The sequence below is a fragment of the Mobula hypostoma genome, chromosome 6, assembly GCF_963921235.1.
Source record: "Mobula hypostoma chromosome 6, sMobHyp1.1, whole genome shotgun sequence".
NCBI classification, from domain to species: Eukaryota; Metazoa; Chordata; class Chondrichthyes; order Myliobatiformes; family Myliobatidae; genus Mobula; species Mobula hypostoma.
In genome coordinates this window covers 20,527,850-20,548,561 of record NC_086102.1, presented here as the reverse complement: position 1 = coordinate 20,548,561, position 20,712 = coordinate 20,527,850, and the positions used below count along the sequence as shown (strand labels likewise).

At 41.6% G+C, this 20,712-nt stretch overlaps 1 protein-coding gene across 5 annotated transcripts in view; it reads right to left on the bottom strand.

The window, feature by feature from the left end:
• The window catches only part of brwd1 (bromodomain and WD repeat domain containing 1), a 158,343-nt gene that overhangs the window by 51,467 nt on the left and 86,164 nt on the right, over positions 1–20,712 (bottom strand). For all 5 annotated transcript variants that reach the window (XR_010018284.1, XM_063050359.1, XM_063050361.1 and 2 more), the window contains 5 exons: positions 14,980–15,073; positions 13,431–13,574; positions 7,155–7,222; positions 4,613–4,793; positions 1,252–1,368 (listed from right to left, as the gene is read on the bottom strand). Coding sequence is in view for 4 of the 5 variants with exons in the window: in XM_063050359.1 (XP_062906429.1) it covers positions 1,252–1,368; positions 4,613–4,793; positions 7,155–7,222; positions 13,431–13,574; positions 14,980–15,073 (604 nt within the window). In the remaining variant the exon portion in view is untranslated. The remainder of the gene's footprint in view (positions 1–1,251; positions 1,369–4,612; positions 4,794–7,154; positions 7,223–13,430; positions 13,575–14,979; positions 15,074–20,712) is intronic.

The window sequence follows — 20,712 nt, the reverse complement described above, 5'->3', positions numbered from 1 at the left end:
CCTTAAGGTCACCATTCTGACTACGTCCACTCAGACGCAGCCACTGTGCTTGGCCCTGCCTTCCTTTAATTTGCTTTTACCAATTAATCTCAAATACTGATTGACAGCTGGTCAAAGCTCTATTACATTGCCACTAACTGCTCCTGCCTTTTACCCTCAGGCAGTGGACCTGATTGAAATCCCCTCCTCTCCAAATTTCCAATATCTGGATTAGCCACTGTTAAAAGGAATATTATGGTGTTGCCTTCAAACCTGAGAGTGGCCTCATCATGGCAGAAGAGGAGGCAATGGATAGAAATGTCAGAATGGGAATGGGGATTTAAATTAAAATGGTTAGCTATTGAGAAATTCTGCTTTTTTCAGATGGAGTAAAAGCTCTTGACAAAGAGGTCTGCCGATCTACATCAGGTCTCACCAATGTAGAGCATTGTATACAGTAGATGACCCCAAGAGATTCATAAGTGAAGTGTTGCCTTACCTGGAAGGACTGTTTGGGGCCCGGAATGGAGGCAAGGGAGTAGGTGGACGGGCAGGTGTAGCACATTTTCCACTTGCAGAGATAAGTGCCAGGAATGAGATTAGTGGGGAGGGATGAATGGACAAGAGAATCATGGAGGGAGTGATTCCTGCAGAAAGTGAAGAGTGGAGAGAGGTAAAGATGAGTTTTGTAGTTTGATCCTATTGAAGATGATGGAAGTTGTAGAGAACAATGTGATGAATGTGGAGCCTTATCAGGTGGTGGATGATGACAAGAGGAACTGTATCCCTATTAAGGCAGCAGGAAGATGGGGTGAGGGCAGACATTCAGGAAATGGAGGAGATGCAGGTGAGCATCCATACTGGAGGAAGGGAAACCCCGTTCTAAGCAAATAAAAAAAGATGACAGAGACCGCATTTAAGGTTGCTATGGACAAAATGGGCAAAGAGCCTGTTTCTATGCTGTGATACACTATGACTCATAAATTACAAAAATCTGGAAACAAATTACTGCTACCAACAGATCTGACCAGTAAACTACCAAGAACATGAAGGTGCAAGTGTCAGTAAAAGAAGCCACAGTGCCACCAAGGAAAGACAAATTAAATTTCAGAATATAGATGAGATGGCTGCCTAAACATTTTTCCCCATAAAATTCCAAAAAACTTATTCAAAATGTCATAATTTCTTAATAGTTAAACCTAATGATCTTCAAAACCCTAGTATCATCAAAAGAAATCTTGATTATAGTCTTTTTTTTTCTATCATCCTTACCTCATCTCCCATTTGTGGAACATAAGGTGATCTGCGCGGCACAGTGTCAGTAATCCACTTTGGTGGATGCCATTCCTCTAATATTGAACCATCACCAGTTGGTAGAAGATTTGGTTTCTGCATTACAAGAACAAATACAAGTCATATTATTAGAAACATACTCAATTAGCAAACTAAACAATCTTCTAAATGTAATAATGATTATGGATTTGCTGTTTATAAATTTGCTGACGACGCAAAATTATTGGTAGAATCTCGGTGACAAGAGAGCATATAGAAGTGAGATATGCCAACTACTGGAATGGTGTTGCAGCAACAACATGACACTCAATGTCAATAAGATGAAAGAGCTGATTGTGGACTTCCAGATGGGTAAGACGAAGGATCACATACGAATCCTCATAGAGGAATCAGAAGTGGAGAGAGTGAGCAGTTTCAAGTTCCTGGGTGTCAAGATCTCTGAGGATCTAACCTGATCCCAACATATCAATGCAGTTATAAAGAAGGCAAGACAGCAGCTATACTTCATTAGTTTGAAGAGGTTCAACAAATACACTCAAAAACTTCTGCAGATGTACTGTGGAGAGCTTTCTGACAGGCTGCATCACTGTCTGGTATTTGGGGGGGGCGGGGGGGGGCTACTGCACTTGACTGAGAGAAGCTGCCGAGGGTTGTAAATTTAGTCGGCTCCATCTTGCGTACTAAAGTACCCAGGACATCTTCAAGGAGCAGTGTTTCAGAAAGGCAGTGTCCATTAAGGACCTTCAGCACCCAGGGCATGCCCTTTTCTCACTGTTACCATCAGGTAGGAGTTACAGAAGCCTGAAGGCACACACTCAGCAATTCAGGAACCGCTTATTCACCTCTGCCATCCAATTCCTAAATGGACATTGAACCATTGGACACTACCTCACTTTTTTTAATACATAGTATTTCTGTTTTTTGCATGATTTTTAATCTATTCAATATATGTACACTGTAATTTATTTTATTAATTATTATCTTTAGTTTCTTCTTCTGTATTATGTATTGCATTGAACTGCCGGTACTGCTAAGTTAACAAAGTTCACGTCACATGCCAGTGATAATAAACCTGATTCCGATTCCGAAATAGTTAATTACAGGTTGATCTTCTATAATCCAGCGCCATTGGGACCCAAGTGCCAGATTAGTGAAAATGCCAAATTACAGAAGGATCACATTAAGCAATAGCTAACCACCTCATCATACCTTTAAAATATCAAAGGATTCAAAGGTTCACTTTAATGTCAGAGAAATGTATACAATATACATCCTGAAATGCTTTTTCTTCACAACTATCTATGAAAACAGAGGAGTGCCCCAAAGGATGAACGGTTAAATGTTAAAACCCCTAAGTTCCCCCACCCCACTCCCCTCCCTCCCGTGCGTAAGCGGCAGCAAGCAACAATCCCCCCTCCCCACTGGCAAAAAAATAAAGCGCACCCACTACCAGCACTGAAGCGTGAGCTAAGCGATAGAAAAGACACAGACTTGCAGTTACCCCAAAGACTACATTGCACTCGCAGTTACTGAGGGAATCCTCATTAGTTTCTTTTCCTCCGTTTAGTAATATGCTTAAATTCAGCAGGTCACCACATCTGATCTGAAGTCGTAGGCAGAAGAGAACGAAGCACCCACCAGGTGACACTGGAGGGCAGTGTGCGACTGCCGGCAGGCGGATAAGAAGGCGGACCGACCCAGCGCGCGCCAGCTCCCCTACCGCTGGCGGGTGAGAGGGGCAGGTGCCGGGCAGCCGCGCCTCATGCCAATTATATTAATAAGTGCAGGAAAACAAACAGGACTCTCCTGTCTGTGCTTACAAGAGCGCGCCAACACGTGAACAGATCTAGCGCAACCAAAACAATGCGCAGCAGATTGGTACGGTGGCCCAGAAAATTTGAGATCACAGTTGCGCGGAAAATTTGAAATCAGTGTGGATTATCGAAGGAACCGGATTACAGGTAGTCGGATTAGTGAAGGTCGACCTGTAATATTTTATATCAGTGGTCCCCAACCACCGGGCCGTGGTGTGCTACTGGGTCGCAAGGAAACGATATGAGTCAGCTGCACCTTTCCACACTCCCTGTCACGCACTGTTGAACTTGAACATAGGGTTGCCAACTGTCCCGTATTTGCTGGGACATCCCGTATATTGGGCTAAATTGGTTTGTCCCATACGGGATCGCCCTTGTCCCGTATTTCCCCCGCTAAGATAGAGCGTTCCTATGAAACCTTTCGTGTTGAAATGGCGTAAAGCGAAGAAGCAATTACCATTAATTCACATGGGAAAAACTTTTGAGCGTTCTCAGACCCAAAAAAATAACCTGCCAAATCATATCAAATAACACTAACATAGAGTAAAAGTAGGAATGATATGATAAATACACAGCCTATATAAAGTAGAAATAATGTACATATAGTCGGGAAGATTAAGCCAAAACCGATTTGTGAGGAAAAAATCGGCACGTACACACAAGCGCACGTCACGCATGTGCACACCGGTGCACGCGCAAGGCTTCATGGTCATGGTAGTCTTTCTCGGGGTAAACACAAGTGTCCCGGGATTTGACTGCTACTCTTGTCCCTTATTTGGGAGTGAGAAAGTTGACAACCCTAACTGTAAAAGACATGTTGAGGTGAGTTTAACCCTACTTGAACGCCCCCTCCCCCCCATTCCCCGGTCAGCCGGTCCGCAAGAATATTGTCAATATTAAACCAGTCTGCGGTGCAAAAACAGTTGGGGACCCTGGTTTTATATACTGCCATGGTAATAACAGTTGTGACATTACATAGCCATTAATGTATGTAGGTAGAGCAGTATCAGAAAGATAGATTCAGTTTAAAGAACTCATTGGAGTATACATTTCTGGTTCCTTCAATATAATTCAGGAAGAACTCATGTTAACACAAAAACAAACACAAAATTAGGAGTAGACCACTTGGTCCATCAAGCTCACTCCTCCATCCCGTAAGATCATGGCTGTTCTGATTATGACAGTTTTGGATTACTGTCTACCCTTGATGACCTTTCTTCCTTTTGGTGTTCCACTCCAGGAAAATAGTCGCATTCGTATTCAAACTATTTCAATTTAATTTCTATCATGTACAATATGTTTGCTCAAATATTTTAATTGGCATGATGCCCTTAGAAATGCTAACTAAGTGACTGCATGTCACTTTAAATATAATGCAGGAGCATCAAGCTACTCATCACTATCAGCATAGCTGTCATATCAGTTTCATACCTGCCCTGGCTTATATTGCCAATACAGAAAATGTATTACTTCTTTAAATGCCGGGGGGTCTTTTTTTTTTTAAACCCACTATAGGTTACTGCTACCTTTCGTGGTCTTCCTTTGGGTTTCTTTATCTTTTTATTCCAAAGTTCATTGGCTTTATCATCCTGTTCATCATCAGAGCTACTCAGTAAGCGCGGAGCTCGTCGCCTGCTTGGTCTTTTGGGTGGCTGAAGATTATTTCCTGCATTTGTTGTCCAGTCCGAATAATCACTGGACGAATCACTAAACACAAAACAAGAGTATATTAAATTCATGTTCATTGGAGATGTCTGGTATTCAAGCATTCCTTTTGAAAGGCATAAATGACACAATTGCATAGTTTTTTTCTGTTTATGAAAGTGGAAATCTGAAGCAATATAATTTCCTTATGGCATTTTTTTCCAAAACTGACTTCATGGTAAGTTTAAAAACGCAAACAAGAGGAATTCTGCAGATGCTGGAAATTCAAGCAACACCCACCAAAGTTGCTGGTGAACGCAGCAGGCCAGGCAGCATCTCTAGGAAGAGGTACAGTCGACGTTTCAGGCCGAGACCCTTCGTCAGGACTGACGAAGGGTCTCGGCCTGAAATGTCGACTGTACTTCTTCCTAGAGATGCTACCTGGCCTGCTGCATTCACCAACAAGGTTCATGGCAAGCTTGTTTTGTGTTTATATGTCTTCCAGTCTAAATGAAAGCTTCCTGATAAATCATGTACTGAGTGCATCAAATTTATGGTACTTCACAGCAGAAAAACTAAATATTTGCACTATTCTACCAGTTTAATTGATTCTGACCAGAATGACTTCAAGGGACTCTTTGTTGTGATTATTAAGATTCTGGAGGATTGGAAAGAAATATATTTGTGTAGATGATACAAATTTGAAGGACAAATCCTTAATAACTATTAATAAGGTTAACAAACTATGTAACTCGACCATACACAATTCAGCAAAAAGCGATGAATACAACCAGACTCTAAATGAGAAATGGAAATATTCCTGCATTTAGCAAATAAAATTTAAAATGTCCAAAGAAAGAAGCAAATATGCCATTAAGTAGCAAAGAGAAAATATGGCATTAAATTGCATAGCTTGCACAATACAATATGAAAAATTAAGGGATTTGTACTGTCCTTCAAGACATTAATTAAATTTATTCTAAAATACTGTGGTCAGTTCTGGCCCCTTAACAAAGTTCTAAAACAGAAGTGGTACAAAAGTGGTAACTAAATTCATAAACATGAGGAAATCTGCAGATGCTGGAAATTCAAGCAACACACACAAAAAATGCTGGTAAACGCAACAGACCAGGCAGCATCTATTGGAAGAGGTACAGTCGACGTTTCGGGCCGAGGCCCTTTGTCAGGATAACTGAAAGAAGAGATAGTAAGAGATTTGAAAGTGGGAGGGGAAGGAAGAGATCCAAAATGATAGAAGACAGGAGCGGGAGAGATGGAGCTAAGAGCTGGAAAGTTGATTGGCAAAACGGATACGAGGCTGGAGAAGGGAGAGGATCATGGGACAGGAGGTCTAGGGAGAGCGAGAGCGCGCGCGAGAGAGAGAGACACACACATAACGAGCAGCTCGTGGGTTGCCATAGTGACCGAGGGTGGCATTATTTGATGGACAGCTGGTGTTCAGCATGCTGAGATAAATACAAGGTCAGCTGGTTGTTAGACAGACACACAGACACACATGGTTTTGGATACTGGATGAGCTTTGTTGTGCCCACAGAAAGGTGAGTTTTTGCAGGATCAATCGGGAGAATGGATCAGTGGCTCTCGCAGTGTGGAAAAGGTGTGACCGGTGGGAAGTTATCAGTGTGTCCAACCCTTGGCTGGGTTGATAACTTAACCACGGAAGACAGTCTCCTTTTTGTGGTCACAATCGGTGACTTCTAAAGGATTTCGGAGGACAAAAGAGGATCGATGGCATCGGCTTACCTGAAGAACTAAACACCTCTCTCTCCAACATTATTCAACTCAATACCACGAACTGAACTGATTTCATTTACCCATCATAAGACTGTATCCATTTACCTTTTAAGCTTGAAGAAGCTTGGCCTTTACATATTTCCACATTATATATGCATGAACTTTGCTAACCTGTTTGATTTATCTGGTTACATATTACTGTATTGCATAGTTACTAATAACATAGCTTATGTTAACAGCAAATACCAGACTACAGCTGTTTTCCATTTCTGTTGGTTCTTTAACCCATTACGGGGTACGTAACACCTTTAAGCTACTCCTGTTTTAGCCAAGCTGTGGATTATTGGTCATATTATCTTAATATGGGCCTGCACCAAATGCTGTTTGAAAATGAAGCAGTACAAGTATCTTTTATGTTAAATGCATGACATCAATGCAAGTAATTTTATCACTGAAGGCCAATATAAAGCAGCACTCTAAGAGCTTGATAGTAAACATCCTGAAATATCAAGATTATAGTATTTTTTTTCTGCACTTTAAATGCCAACCTTCAAAGCTTTGAAGCAGTATCCAATTATCTTCCGTGATATCAAGTTAAACGCAAACAAATTTGTATTTTACAGCAACTCAAAAGTATAAACATACAATTTGAATTAATCGCCATTTTACCTTGAGCTGTTACTTTCGCTCTGCCACTCTTCTGAAGAGCCTCCACTGCCCTCTGCTGAATTACTCTCCTAAGAGACAATAATATTTTATTATTACCACACTGTTTGACAACGAATTTGAATAAACTTGAATAGCATAGATTTTATAACCCATTGGCTTATTATTTATTAACTTTTATCAAATACTACACTCTTGACCAGCAAAAAACAGGCATTATACAGCATATAAAATAAAAAAGATTTTCAATTTTTGGGCCATCAGGATGCTGCCTGACCTGCTGAATTTCTCTAGCATCTTGTGTGTGTTGCTCCAGGTTTCCAGCATCTCCAATCTTACTGTATCAAGGATTTTCACTTATCTGGTTATTAATAGTTATGACTTTGATCTCAGCATATTAACCAATCGTTTACTCTCATTTCCTTAGAAGTTTCGGAAGATTCAGTGTAACATCTAAAACTTTGACAAACTTCCAAAGATGTGTGGTGGACAGTATATTGACTGACTGCCTCACTGTCTTGGATGGAAACACCAATGTCTTTGAACAGAAAATGCTAGAAAAAGTAGTGGATATAGTCCAGTCTATCATGGGTAAAGCCCTTGGCACCATTGAGCACATCGAGACAGAGCATTGTCACAGGAAAGCAGCATCTATCATCAGGAACCCCCAGAACTCAGGTCATGCTCTCTTCACACTGCTGCCATCAGGAAGATAGTACAGGGTGCCTCAGGACTCACACCACCAGGTTCAAGAACTGTTTTCACTCCTCAATCATCAGGCTCTTGAACCGGGGATAACTTCACTCTCCCCAATACTGAACTGATCCCAGAACTGAACCCAGAACCAATGGACTCATTTTCAAGGACACTTCATGTCATGTTCTCAATATTTATTGCTTATTACTATTTATTACCATTATTACTATTTCTTTATTTGTATTTGCACAGTTTGTTGTCTATTGCACACTGGTTGTCCTGCCTCTTAGTGTGGTCTTTATTGATTTTATTATGGTTAATGGATTTATTATACCCACAAGAAAATGAATCTCAGGCTTGTATATGGTGACATACATGTACTTTGACAATAAATTTACTTTGAACATTGAACTTCATCAATCAGAGGTGGCTAAAGAGATTGTGAGGCATTAGTAATGATCTTTCAAGAATTACTAGATCATGGAATGGTTCTGGAAGACTGGAAAATTGCAAATGTCACTCCACTCTTCAAAAAGGGAGAGAGGCTGAAGGAAGGAAATCACAGGCCAGTTGGTCTTAACTCAGTGGTTGGGAAGATGTTGGAGTCGATTATTAAGGATGTGGTTTCAGTGATAAAATAGGCTGTAGTCAGCATGGTTTCCTCAAGGGAAAAATGTTGCCTGAAAAATCTGTTGGAACTCTTTGAAGAAATAACAAGCAAAGTAGACAAAGGAGATTCAGTGGATGTGTACTTAGACTTTCAGAAGGCCTTTGACAAGGTGCCAGACATAAGGTTGCTTAACAAGCTTTGAGTTCATGCTATTATAGGAGAGATTCTAGAATGGATAAAGCAGTGGCTGATTGGCAGGAGGCAAAGAGTGGGAATAAAGGGAGCCTTTTCTGGTTGGCTGCAGTGACTAATAGTGTTCCATAGGGGTCTGGGTTGGGACTGATTCTTTATACATTATATATCAATGAGTTAGATGATGGAATTGATTGCTTTTTGCAAAGTCAGCAGACAATACAAAGAGAGGTGGAGGGGCAGATAGTTTTAAGGAAATAAAGGCGCTGCAGAAGGACTTGGACAGATGAGGAGAATGGGCAAAGAAATGGCAGATGGAATACAGTGTCGGGAAGTATATGGTCATGCACTTGAAAGGGTTGACTTTTTTCTAAATGGAAAGAAAAAAACAAAGAAAATGAGGCACAAAGGGACTTGGGAGTCCTTGTGTAGGATTCACTGTGGTGAGGAAGGCAAATATGTTAGAATTCATTTCAAGAGAACTAGAAGATAAAAGCATGGGGGTAATGTTGAAACTTTATAAAGCACTGTTGAGGCCACATTTGAAAGTACCGAGAGCAGTTTTGAGCCCCTTACTTTAAAAAAAGATATGCTGAAACTAGAGAGGGTTCACAGAAGGTTCACAAACATGATTTCAGGATTGAATGGTTTGTCATATGAAGAGCATTTGATGACTCCGGGCCTGTATTCACTGGAATTCAGAAGAATGGGGGTGACCTCATTTAAAGCTATCAAATGGAGAAAGGCCTTGATAGAGTGGATGTTGAGAGGATGCTTCCTATGGTGAGAGTGCCCAAGACCAGAGGACAGCTTCAGAATAGAGGGGTTTCCTTTTAGAATGGAGATGAGAAAGCATTTCTTTAGCTAGAGACTGGTGAATCTGTGGAATTCGTTGCCACAGGCAGCTGTGGAGGCAATGGTATATCTAAGGTATGGCAGTTATGGCACGTGCCTTGGGCACCACTTGAAGGGGGACACCACTGAGTAGTTTCTATTAAAGTCAGACAAGCCATCCTCAGATCATGAAAAAAGTATTTTCTTCAGATGTATGACCTGTCTTTGATTATCATGGATGAGAAACACTAGGATGGCCTTATTTCAGAGCATTGTGTAAGAGGACCATGAAACATTTCTTCACAAAGGAGGAGGAAAGTGAAGCTGAAGGACAGAAGAGAAGAAAGGTGGAAGCAGAAGAAGCCAAGAAGTTGAGCAAGTTCTTCATGCCATTCTTTGAAAAGCCCGGAACAAGTAGTTCAACACATTCCATGGAGTCACCTGCCTGCACCTGCTACAAGTTTGTTCGAATCCAAAGATGGATCAAGAACAAATGCGTCACAAGCTGAGGAGGAAGTCAATTCAGATAAATCCAAGCATGATGAGATTAAGAGTGAAGCTGCCACAGAGAACGTGGACATGACAGGAGGGGAAGACGATTGTGGTGGTGGTGATGTTGAGTTTATTGACGAGACTTCACCTGACGAGATTGAACCTGACGACACTGAACCTAGTAAACTGGATGGTGTCAAAGAGCCTCGAACAGTACCAGAAGTGATTGAACAGCATGATTTCGGAGTTCTGAAGTTCGACAAGGATACTGGAAAAGCAATTCTGCCTGACGCATTGAGAACAGAAATAATAAAGCTGGGTTGGAAGTATTTCCAGAACAGTGAGGGGCCTTTCCTACCAACAAATAACCATTCAATGAGCAAAACTTGGTTCAAGAGGAAATTGGGAAATGGTTGTGGTAAGTAAGTGATTTGCTCATGGCTGGTCTAGCCCCCTTCTAAAAAGTCTGCATTTTGTATCTGTTGTCTACTCTATTCCCAGTCAGACCATCAATCCCCACTGGAGCAAGAAAGTGGATTCAACCAGTGGAAAGTACCTGAAAGGATAAGTGTTCATGAAAAAGCCAAGAATCATCGGGAATGTTTCACACAGTGGAAAGAAATGGGAAGAAATTTAGCTGGAAACAGGAGTTATTGATGCAGTATTTCAGTCGTCGATTGAGAAGGAAAAGCAGCAGTGGCAAGATATCTTGATGAGAATCCTTCACTGCATAAAATTCCTTGCAACTCAGAATCTGGCTTTGTGAGGACTCAGGGAGTCACTTTAGCTAGACGATGACTCCAATGCAGGAAATTTCCTTGGCTTACTGAAACTACTGGCCATCTTTGACCCTGCCATAAAAGAACACCTCACTCATTTGGAAAGTCATCCTGGCTCCACGTCTTATCTTTCACCGGGTGTCCAGAATGAATTCATCCACATGATGGCATCCACTGTTCGCCAGAGTTTACTGAGAAGCATTCATAAAACCAAGTACTATGGTCTCATGTTCGACTCGAGTCCTGATCAGGCACACCTTGAGCAGATGTCAGAAGTACTGAGGTATGTGGAAGTTGATTTTGAGAGGAAAACAGTTCGTGTTAGAGAGTCCTTCCTTGGTTTTATTCAGATAAGCCAGAAGGATGCTGAGAGCTTGGTTGAAGACATCTTGAAACAGCTAGAGAAGGATGAAATGGAGCTACAAGATTGTCGGTCACAGTGCTATGACAACGCTGCTGTGATGGCTGGACACAGAAGTGGTTGGTGTTCTTCAAAGAATAAGTGAGAAAAACAACCTGGCAGTGTTTGTGAATTGTGACAATCACTCACTCAACTTGGTGAGTGTACATATGCAGCCAAGCAGGATACAACGATGGTCACTTTTTTTGGAACCATTGAAGCTCCCTATGTTTTTCTCTCATTCGACACAGCGCTGGGGAAAACCCAAAAATGCCATGCCTGTGGTTGTTGAGTTGGAATTCGAAACCAGGTGGAGTGCAAGGACAGAAGCAGTGAAGTCCGTCAACAAGTACCTTGAGGAGATACTTCAAGTTCTCCAGGACATGATAGACAACGAAAACGAGACCAGTGAAACAAGAAGTGACACAAGGCAGCTGTACAACCACATGTTGAGTTATGATTTTCTGATTTTACTGGGATTTTGGAACAAAGTACTCATTCACATTGACCGCATTCAAAAGAGGCTGCAGGATCCTAGCATGAACTTCCATGATGCTGCCCTGGATTTGAAAGCCCTCAGAGATCACTTTTATGATGAAAGAGAAGTGTTGGCCAGTGAGTCACTCGAAGGACGAGTCGGTCTCTGTCAAGAGTGGAATATTGAAGTTGAAAGACGTCAGAGACGAAAGAAGTGAATGGGTGATGAGAACTCAAGAGACGCTGGGTTAACAGCTAAGGAGGAAATGGAAAGAGTCATGAAGGGAACACTCGGCCGTCTTCACAGAGAAATGGACAAAAGCTTTGCTCATCTGCGCGACAATGACGCCAAGTTTGGGTTCCTTCTTGATGTCGAGGGACTGTGTTACGGCGCCGACAGTAACAACCTAAAGAAGAAGTGCGAAAATTTGGGCGAATTGTACAGCTCTGATGTTGATGAACAGCAGCTATATGAAGAAATTTTGGATTGCAGAATGTTGCTATCAAGGTGGGTCAACATGAAAGTATCAAGACCTGAAGAGCTTCTTGAATTTATTGTTCGGTATGGAGATGAGACCGTCTTCCCCAATCTTCACATTACTATTCAGATAATGCTAACCATCGCAGTTTCCATCGCCAGCTGTGAGAGATCATTCAGCAAGTTAAAACTAATACTTTCGTATTTGAGAGCCTCCATGGTCCGTGATCTTGCTCTGCTGAGTGTAGAAAGAGAAGAAACTGAAAAAACTGACTTTGATCACATCATAGACCAATTTGCATCAGTGAAAGCATGGAAAGTGCAGTTATAATTTTCATGTAATACCATAATTTGTTAAATAAAAGACTAACGAGCTTGACATGTATTTTTGAGCTGATATTATGGTAAAGTTATCTAAAAGATGGGTGTCAGATGTTTGGACAGGGGCGCAATTTCAGTGCTTGCCATAGGCGCTATTCTCCGTAGATATGCTCGTGTGGAGGCTAGGTCTTGAAGTACTTTTAAGGCAGAAATTGACAGATTGTTGACTGATCAGGGCAAGGAAGGGATACCAGGGGCGGGGGGGGGGGGCGGCAGTGCAGCACACAGGCAGGAGATTGGGACTGAAAAGAAAATTAGATTAGCCATGATGAAATTGCACAGTGGACTCAATGGGCCAAGTATCCTAACTCTGCTCCTGTATCTTCTGGTCTTATGCACACTGCTGCAGGTGAGTTTAAGAAAATGGCATCGGAGTTTAACAATTGTGCCTAACAATTTTAAAATTGCATTCAACATGTCCTGGAACTACATTCCAGATGGGATAAAGTAATAAAGTCACCTCCAGGGAATTAAAAAACTCTCAAAGTCAGAGCTCCACTTTCAGAGTTGTGCAACAACTATAATCCCACTATACAATTAAAATAATTCCCAGCTAAAATCAAATAAGCAGTTTTAAATGTAGTAGAAATGCATGCATTTGCTTAAGGTAAATACACAATTCTACCCTACCAAAAAACTGTTGACTTAGTATTTCCCAAACTTTATAAATTTTCAGTAAATTTTCCAAACCATCTGGTTTTAAAATGTTGTTTTCTATTCACTACCAAAATTACCGATTTTACATCAGGTTTCTTCTATCGATAAAATGCATTGTTTGAGATGTAACTAATCTCATAATTTCTACTTTACTCTCATTCTCCTATAATCTCTCAGTTGCAAACACAAATCAAAGTTTTCAATTGAGTACTAAATAAAACAGTCACCAAAGCCTAAACTAAATGAAATTGTTACATCTGGGATTACGACTAATATCACTAACTTCTTCTGTGCTAACTTCTTCTGCTTCCTCTTGGAAAAATTCAGCCAATTCTTCAACAGCAGCTCGAGTTCGATATTTACGCTGCTCACAACGGCGTCCCCTCATTTTTCTTTTTGTACGTTCAAATGAATCCAAGGAATCATTCTAAAATGAATATAAGAAAACTGAATTTTTCATCGCAAAACGTTAAGCTGATTATGTAACAATGTAAGGTGACATATCCAGGAAACTAACATTGCAGGAGAGTTATTTCTATGCACAGCTAAAAAGAGCAGCTTGTTGAAAACAACAAAAATAGCTGATGCATCTGTAAAGAGGCATCATTAGTCACATGCAGTAAAAATATGCCAGAGCCCCTGGTTTACAAGCTGAGCATTCACTCAGTTATGGTATTTTAATAGTGAACTGTATAGGAGAGTCTAGTTTTAAAACAGACTTAAAATGAAGATTAGTTTTAAATCTCTTTGATAATTAGAGATTAGCAGCTAAATAAATCAAAAAATTGCAAAAATCTATGTATTTTGTATGAAGTAATAAATTGACCATTCTCTATTCGGGCTACAGATCTCCATCATTTTTAGCAATGACGGTCTATATTCTAATTTGCAGAACACACAGGTGGCTTCCAAAGGAGTCAGTCCTTGGATCTCAATGCTTTAAATTTATTATTTCGTAAAGGTATTGAAGGTATATTTGCTAAATTTTCTGATGTCTATAATATAACTAGGAAAGTAAATTGTGAATAGGACAAGAAGTTGCAAAGGTTTAAGGAGCTGGGCAGAAATTTCACAAATAAAATACAAGGTAGGCAAATGGGAAATCGTCCATTCCGGCAAGAAAAATAAACAAGCATATTATCTAATTGACAGGAGATTGTTCTACTCTTGAAAGATAGATGAGATTTTGGTGCCATACTATAACTTCAATAAATAAATAAATAAATAAATAAATCAATCAATCAGAAAATACTGATACAACAACAAATGGGGAAAGTGGGCGTGCTATAGCCAGAAAGACAGAATGCTAACATAGAAAATAAAGTTTGAATTATATACAGCATTAGTGACACCACATCTGGTTTACTGCTTACAGTACCAATCTTTTTCCTTAAGAGATTAAAAGTGGATCAGAGAAGAATTCTCAATTCTGGTATCTGGAATGGTAAATTGATTAAAGATTTTGATTGGTAGATGGAAATGCAGAGTTGGGCATTAATTATATCAGATATTTTATTATTAAATAATGGAGCAAGCTTATAAGCTTGAGTGGGCTATTCGGGCATCGAATTTCCCCTGTGTTTCAGGAAGTTTTGATATTAAGTCTTACAGCAGTTGTGTAAAATCTTGGGTGAACCTCATCTGGATTATGTATGTCTGAATACTTTAACTGAGGGAAGGTACAGAGATTATTAAGTTAATATTAAGTTGGTTATCTAACTTTATTGTGGAACTGCCTACATCCAATCCTAAATTCACAGATTTAATTCAATACAGAAAATATTTATGGCATTTCTGTTTATGTACAATAATATTACAGTTAAAGCACTTACCCTTTGTGCAGAATAAATTGATCGTTTTTTCTTCTCTCTGATATATAGGGCAATTTCCTCCTCACTTTTGGCAATCCTAAAATCTTCCTGCAAGCTGAATGCATGCTTTCCATTAATATAATGAAAATTGGGAAAAGTATCAATTATTATTTTAAACTTGTTAAAGTACAAGGTAGCATACAATCCTCATTGAATGAAGAAGGGCAAAGGGATAAACTAGGAGAGGAATTATCTCAAGTTCAGGCACAAATTACAAATATCAACTTAGAAAAGGGAAGCTGAATCACAGAACAGTATTTTCTTGAAGTAATCTTGGAAATGGAACATGGAGCCACCTGCTCTTTTCTCAAGATTTACCATATTTATGCCCACATATCGGTTGATCAGCGACGACATACTCATCTCAAACTCAGAAACTTGGTGCACATGCAGCATTAAACCTGTACTGATACATTCTGTTTAGGAGAGTCCCAAGCAATTGGAGGTCCTGTTTTCTTTAGCATAATATGTTAAACTGAGGCAGCTGTCAGTCCTCTCAGTTGGATGCAAAAGAAAAATCCTTAGCACTTTTTGTTTCAAGGAAGAGTTAGATCGCATCCTAGTCAGTACTTTAAAAGAATGTGAAAAGCAATTCATCCAAGTCCTTTTTCTGCTTTAATTAGAAACATAAAAAACCTTCAGCACAATACAGGCCCTTCGGCCCACAAAGCTGTGCCAAACATGTCCTTACCTTAGAAATTACCAAGGGTTACCCACAGCCTTCTATTTTTCTGAGCTCCGTGTACCTGTCCAGGAGTCTCTTAAAAGACCCCATCCTATCCCCCTCACCACCGTCACCAGCAGCGCATTCCACGCACTCACCGCTCTCTGCGTAAAAAACTTAACCCTAACATCTCCTCTGTACCCACTTCCAAGCACCTTAAAACTGTGCCTTCTTGTGCTAGCCATTCCAGTCCTGGGAAAAAGCCTCTGACTATCCACACGATCAAAGCCTCTCATCATCTTATACACCTCTATCAGGTCAACCCTCATCCTCCACCGCTCCAAGGAGAAAAGGCCGAATTCACTCAATGTACTCTCAAAAGGCATGCTCCCCAATCCAAGCAACATCCTTGTAAATCTCCTCTGCACTCTTTCTATGGTTTCCACATCCTTCCTATAGAGGCAACCAGAACTGAGCACAGTAATCCAAGTAGGGTTTGACCAGGGTCCTTTACAGATACAATATTACCACTTGGCTCTTAAACTCAATCTCACGATTGGTGAAAGCCAATGCACCGTATGCCTTCTTAAACACAGAGTCAACCTATGCAGCAGCTTTGAGTGTCCTATGGACCCCAAGATCCCTCTGATCCTCCACACTGCCAAGAGTCTTACTATTAATACCGCATTCTGCCATCATATTTGACCTACCAATCGCCTCTGATCTGGGCCGACATTTACGTGCCGGGCGGCACCTAATTAATTAGCTTGCTTATTTCGGCTTTTTTTCTTAAAGACGTGCTGGGTGCCTCCCGGCTACTGCTGCATTCTTCGCGGATTGGTATCTGTCCGCAGCCCGGTGGTTGGGGTGGTGAGACACTGGAGTGATGTCTGTTTCCATCAGGGCAGGCAGGTCATCTTCTCCTATGACTGTCTGTCTCTATGTCGAAGGTCAAGGTTCATCGTCTGCTGTGGCTGATGTGGAAGGCTTGCTTGACTGCTTAGCCTTGCGCATTTTTAGATCATACAGCTCTTTGTAAGGACTCAAAGCATCCTGCAAATATGCCCTAAACCGACATACCCTTTCAAAATTAAAGTCATACTTTATCATTGCAGTGAAAATCTCATGCAGTTGCTTCACGTTCAGTTCCTGGACGACTTCACTTTCCGTCCATTCGCTACTGCATTCAGTTTCGATTGTTATCCTTTCTTCTTCCAATTGCATCAGCTCTTCATTTATCAGTTCTTGGTCATGGGATGCCAAAACCTCTTCAACATCACCATCAACTTCCACAAGCCAAACTCACTTTGTCCTTACTTCGTTCACCACGATCGAAACACTTAATTATGTCTAGTTTTACCCTTAAGTGTAACACCCTTACAAGCTCTTTCAGGCTTTTCCAATAGCTTAGAACTCATCTTGCTAATGGATGCTCACAGGCACGTGTTTAATCAATGTCGGCTAGAATGTAGTTCTGAATCCGGGGGAGAGCGGCTGCTCAGGGTGCGCTGCCTTTTAGCGTGCGCTGTTTTTTTCATAACAGTGAAAACACCTTCTGTTAGTGAAAACAGGTAACTAATGTAGGTCTTTCGTAACAGTGAGGTTTCGTAAAGTGAACGTTCAAAAAGCAGGGGACACCTGTACACGACATCTACTGCTCTAAGTACCATATTTTCAGTTACCTACAGTAATGGTACCTTAAAAAAAAAGTATTTCATTGACTGCAACACACATAAAAAATGCTGGTGAACGCAGCAGGCCAGGCAGCATCTATAGGAAGAGGTACAGTCGACGTTTCTGGCCGAGACCCTTCGTCAGGACTAGACTGAAAGAAGAGATAGTAAGAGATTTGAAAGTGAGAGGGGGAGGGGGAAGATCCCAAATGATGGGAGAAAACAGGAGGGGGAGGGATGGAGCCAAGAACTGGACAGTTGATTGGCAAAAGGGATACGAAAGGATCATGGGACGGGAGGCTAGGGAGAAAAAGGGGGAGGGCGGGGAAGCCCAGAGGATGGGCAAGGAGTTATAGTGAGAGGAACAGAGGGAGAAAGAGGGGAAAAAAAGGGAAAAGAAAAAAATATAATACTAAATAAATAAGGGATGGGGTACAAAGGGGAAATGGGGCATTAACGAAAGTTAGAGAAGTCAATGTTCATGCCATCTGGTTGGAGGCTACCCAGACGGAATATAAGATGTTGTTCGTCCAACCTGAGTGTGGCTTCATCTTGACAGTAGAGGAGGCCGTGGATAGACATATCATAATGGGAATGGGACATGGAATTAAAACGCGTGGCCACTGGGAGATCCTGCTTTCTCTGGCGGACAGAGCGTAGGTGTTCAGCGAAACTGTCTCCCAGCCTGCGTCGGGTCCCACCAATATGTAGAAAGCCGCATCGGGAGCACCGGGTGCAGTATATCACCCCAGCCGACTCACAGGTTAAGTGTCACCTCACCTGGAAGGATTGTCTGGGGCCCTGAATGGTGGTGAGAGAGGAAGTGTACGGGCATGTGTAGCACTTGTTCTGCTTACAAGGATAAGTGCCGGAAGGGAGATCTGTGGGAAGGGATGGGGGGGAACAAATAGACAAGGGAGTCGCGTAGGGAGCGATACCTGCGGAAAGTAGGGGAGGGGGGGAGAGGGATAGGTGTGCTTGGTTGTGGGATCCCGTTGGAGGTGGCGGAAGTTACGGATAATTATATGCTGGACCCGGAGGCTGGTGGGGTGGTAGGTGAGGACAAGGGGAACCCTATTCCTAGTGGGGTGGTGGGAGGATGGGTTGAAAGCAGATGTACATGAAATGAGAGAGATAAGTTTGAGAGCTGAGTTGATGGTGGAGGAAGGGAAGTCCTTCTCCTTTGTCCTGGAATGAAAAGCCTCATCCTGACAGCAGATGCGGCAGAGACAGAGGAATTGCGAGAAAGGGATGGCATTTTTGCGAGAGACAGGGTGGGAAGAGGAATAGTCCAGGTAGCTGTGAGAGTCCACAGGCTTATAGTAGACTGTACCTCTTCCTATAGATGCTGCCTGGCCTGCTGCGTTCACCAGCATTTTTTATGTGTGTTGCTCGAATTTCCAGCATCTGCAGATTTCCTCGTGTTTGTGTTTCATTGATTGCAAAGCTTTTCAGGACACTTGATATAAAAGTCTTTCACTTTGTTCTTATTCTCATTCTACTCTGAACAGCAGAAGACAGATGACAAACCCAATTTCAAAATTCCATCTACTGGCCGGACTGTGCCGACAATGGGGAGAAAATTGCAAATGAAAAATTTGACAACGTGCCAGAGGCCGCATCAGGATTATGATTGAAAATTAATCCCAGCCAATGTAGAGTACTCTACCATCCAGGCAGAGTCTTGTTGCAGAATGCTAATTGAATAATGCCATGCCTAGTAGTCAGCACTAATTATTCTGTTCATTGGAAGAGTTCTTCAGTGATCCAAGCAACTATCACCTCTGGTAGATTATGGCTAAAGTAATTGTTGACTGTTAATCAATAAAACTGGCCCAGCAAACCATCCTTCTTGCCCACGTGGGAATCAGAATGAGGTTTATTATCACTGACATACAGCATGAGCTTTGTTATGTGGCACTAATAGGGTACAAGACATGGGAAAATTATGTTGGAATAAAAAATAAAACAAATGGTCCTAAAGAGGAGTAGTAAGGTAGTGTTCATGGATGTTTCAGGAATGTAATGGTGGCTGCGAAAAGTCTGTTCCTAAAACTTTGAGTGCGTCTCTTCGGGCTCCTGTAGCTCCTTCTGATGGTAGTAATAAGTACACAAGAAAAGAAAATAGGAGCAGGAGTAGGCATTCTGGCCATTGAGCCTGCTCTACCATTCAATAATACTGTGGCTGATATGGCCATGGACTCATCTCCATCTACCTGCCTTTTCCCTATAACCCTCAATTCCCGAGCTGTACAATAATCTATCCAACCTTGTCTTAAAATATATTTACTGATGTGACCTCCACTGCTTTATTGGGCAGAGAATTCCACAGATTCACCGCTCTCTGGGAAAAGCAGTTCCTCCTAATCTCTGCCCTAAATCTACTCTCCTGCATCTTGAGGCTATGTCCCCTAGTTCCAGTTTCGCCTACCAGTGGAAACAACTTTCCTGACTATCTTATCTATCCCTTTCATAATTTTATGTTTCTATCAGATCTCCTCTCATCCTTCTGAATTACAGCAAGTACAGTCCCAGGCGATTCAATCTCTCCTCATGGTCCAACCCCTCCTCTCTGGAATCAAACTGGTAAACCTCCTGTGCACCACCTCCAAAGCCAGTGTATCTTCCTCAAGTCAGGAGGCCAGAACTGCACACAGTACTCCAGATGCGACCTCACCAGAACCTGATATACAGTTGCAGCACAATCTCCCTGCTCTTAAATGTAATCCCTCTAACAATGAAAAGCAACATTCCATTTGTCTTCTTGATAGCCTACTGCACCTGCAAACCAACCTTTTGCGATTCATGCACAAGCACTCTTAAGTCCTTCTGAACAGCAGCCTGCTGCAATCGTTTACCAATAATCTGATCTTCCATTTTTCCTTCCAAAGTGGATAACCTCGCACTTACCAACATAGTACTCAATCTTCCAGACACTTACCCACTCACTTAACCCATCTATAATCTCTCTGTAGACTCTCCGCATTCTCTGCACAATTTGCTTTTCCACTCAATTTACTGCCATCAGCAAACTTAGATACACTACACTCTGTCCCCTCTTCCAGATCTTTAATGTATACCGTTCTAATGAGAAGAGGGTCGTAACGTCCCAGATAGTGAGAGTCCTTAATGGTGAATGCTTCCTTCTTGAGATTGCCTTTTGAAGATGTCCTTGATGGTGGGGAGACTCGTGCCCACGTTGGAGTTGGCTGAGACTACAACCCTGGGCACTGCAGCCCCCAAACCAGGTCGTGATGCAATTGGTCAGAATGTTCTCCACGATATATCTGCAGAAACTTGCTGGATTCTTTGGTGACATACAAAATCTCAAGTTCCAAAGTAGTATCGCTCCTGGCA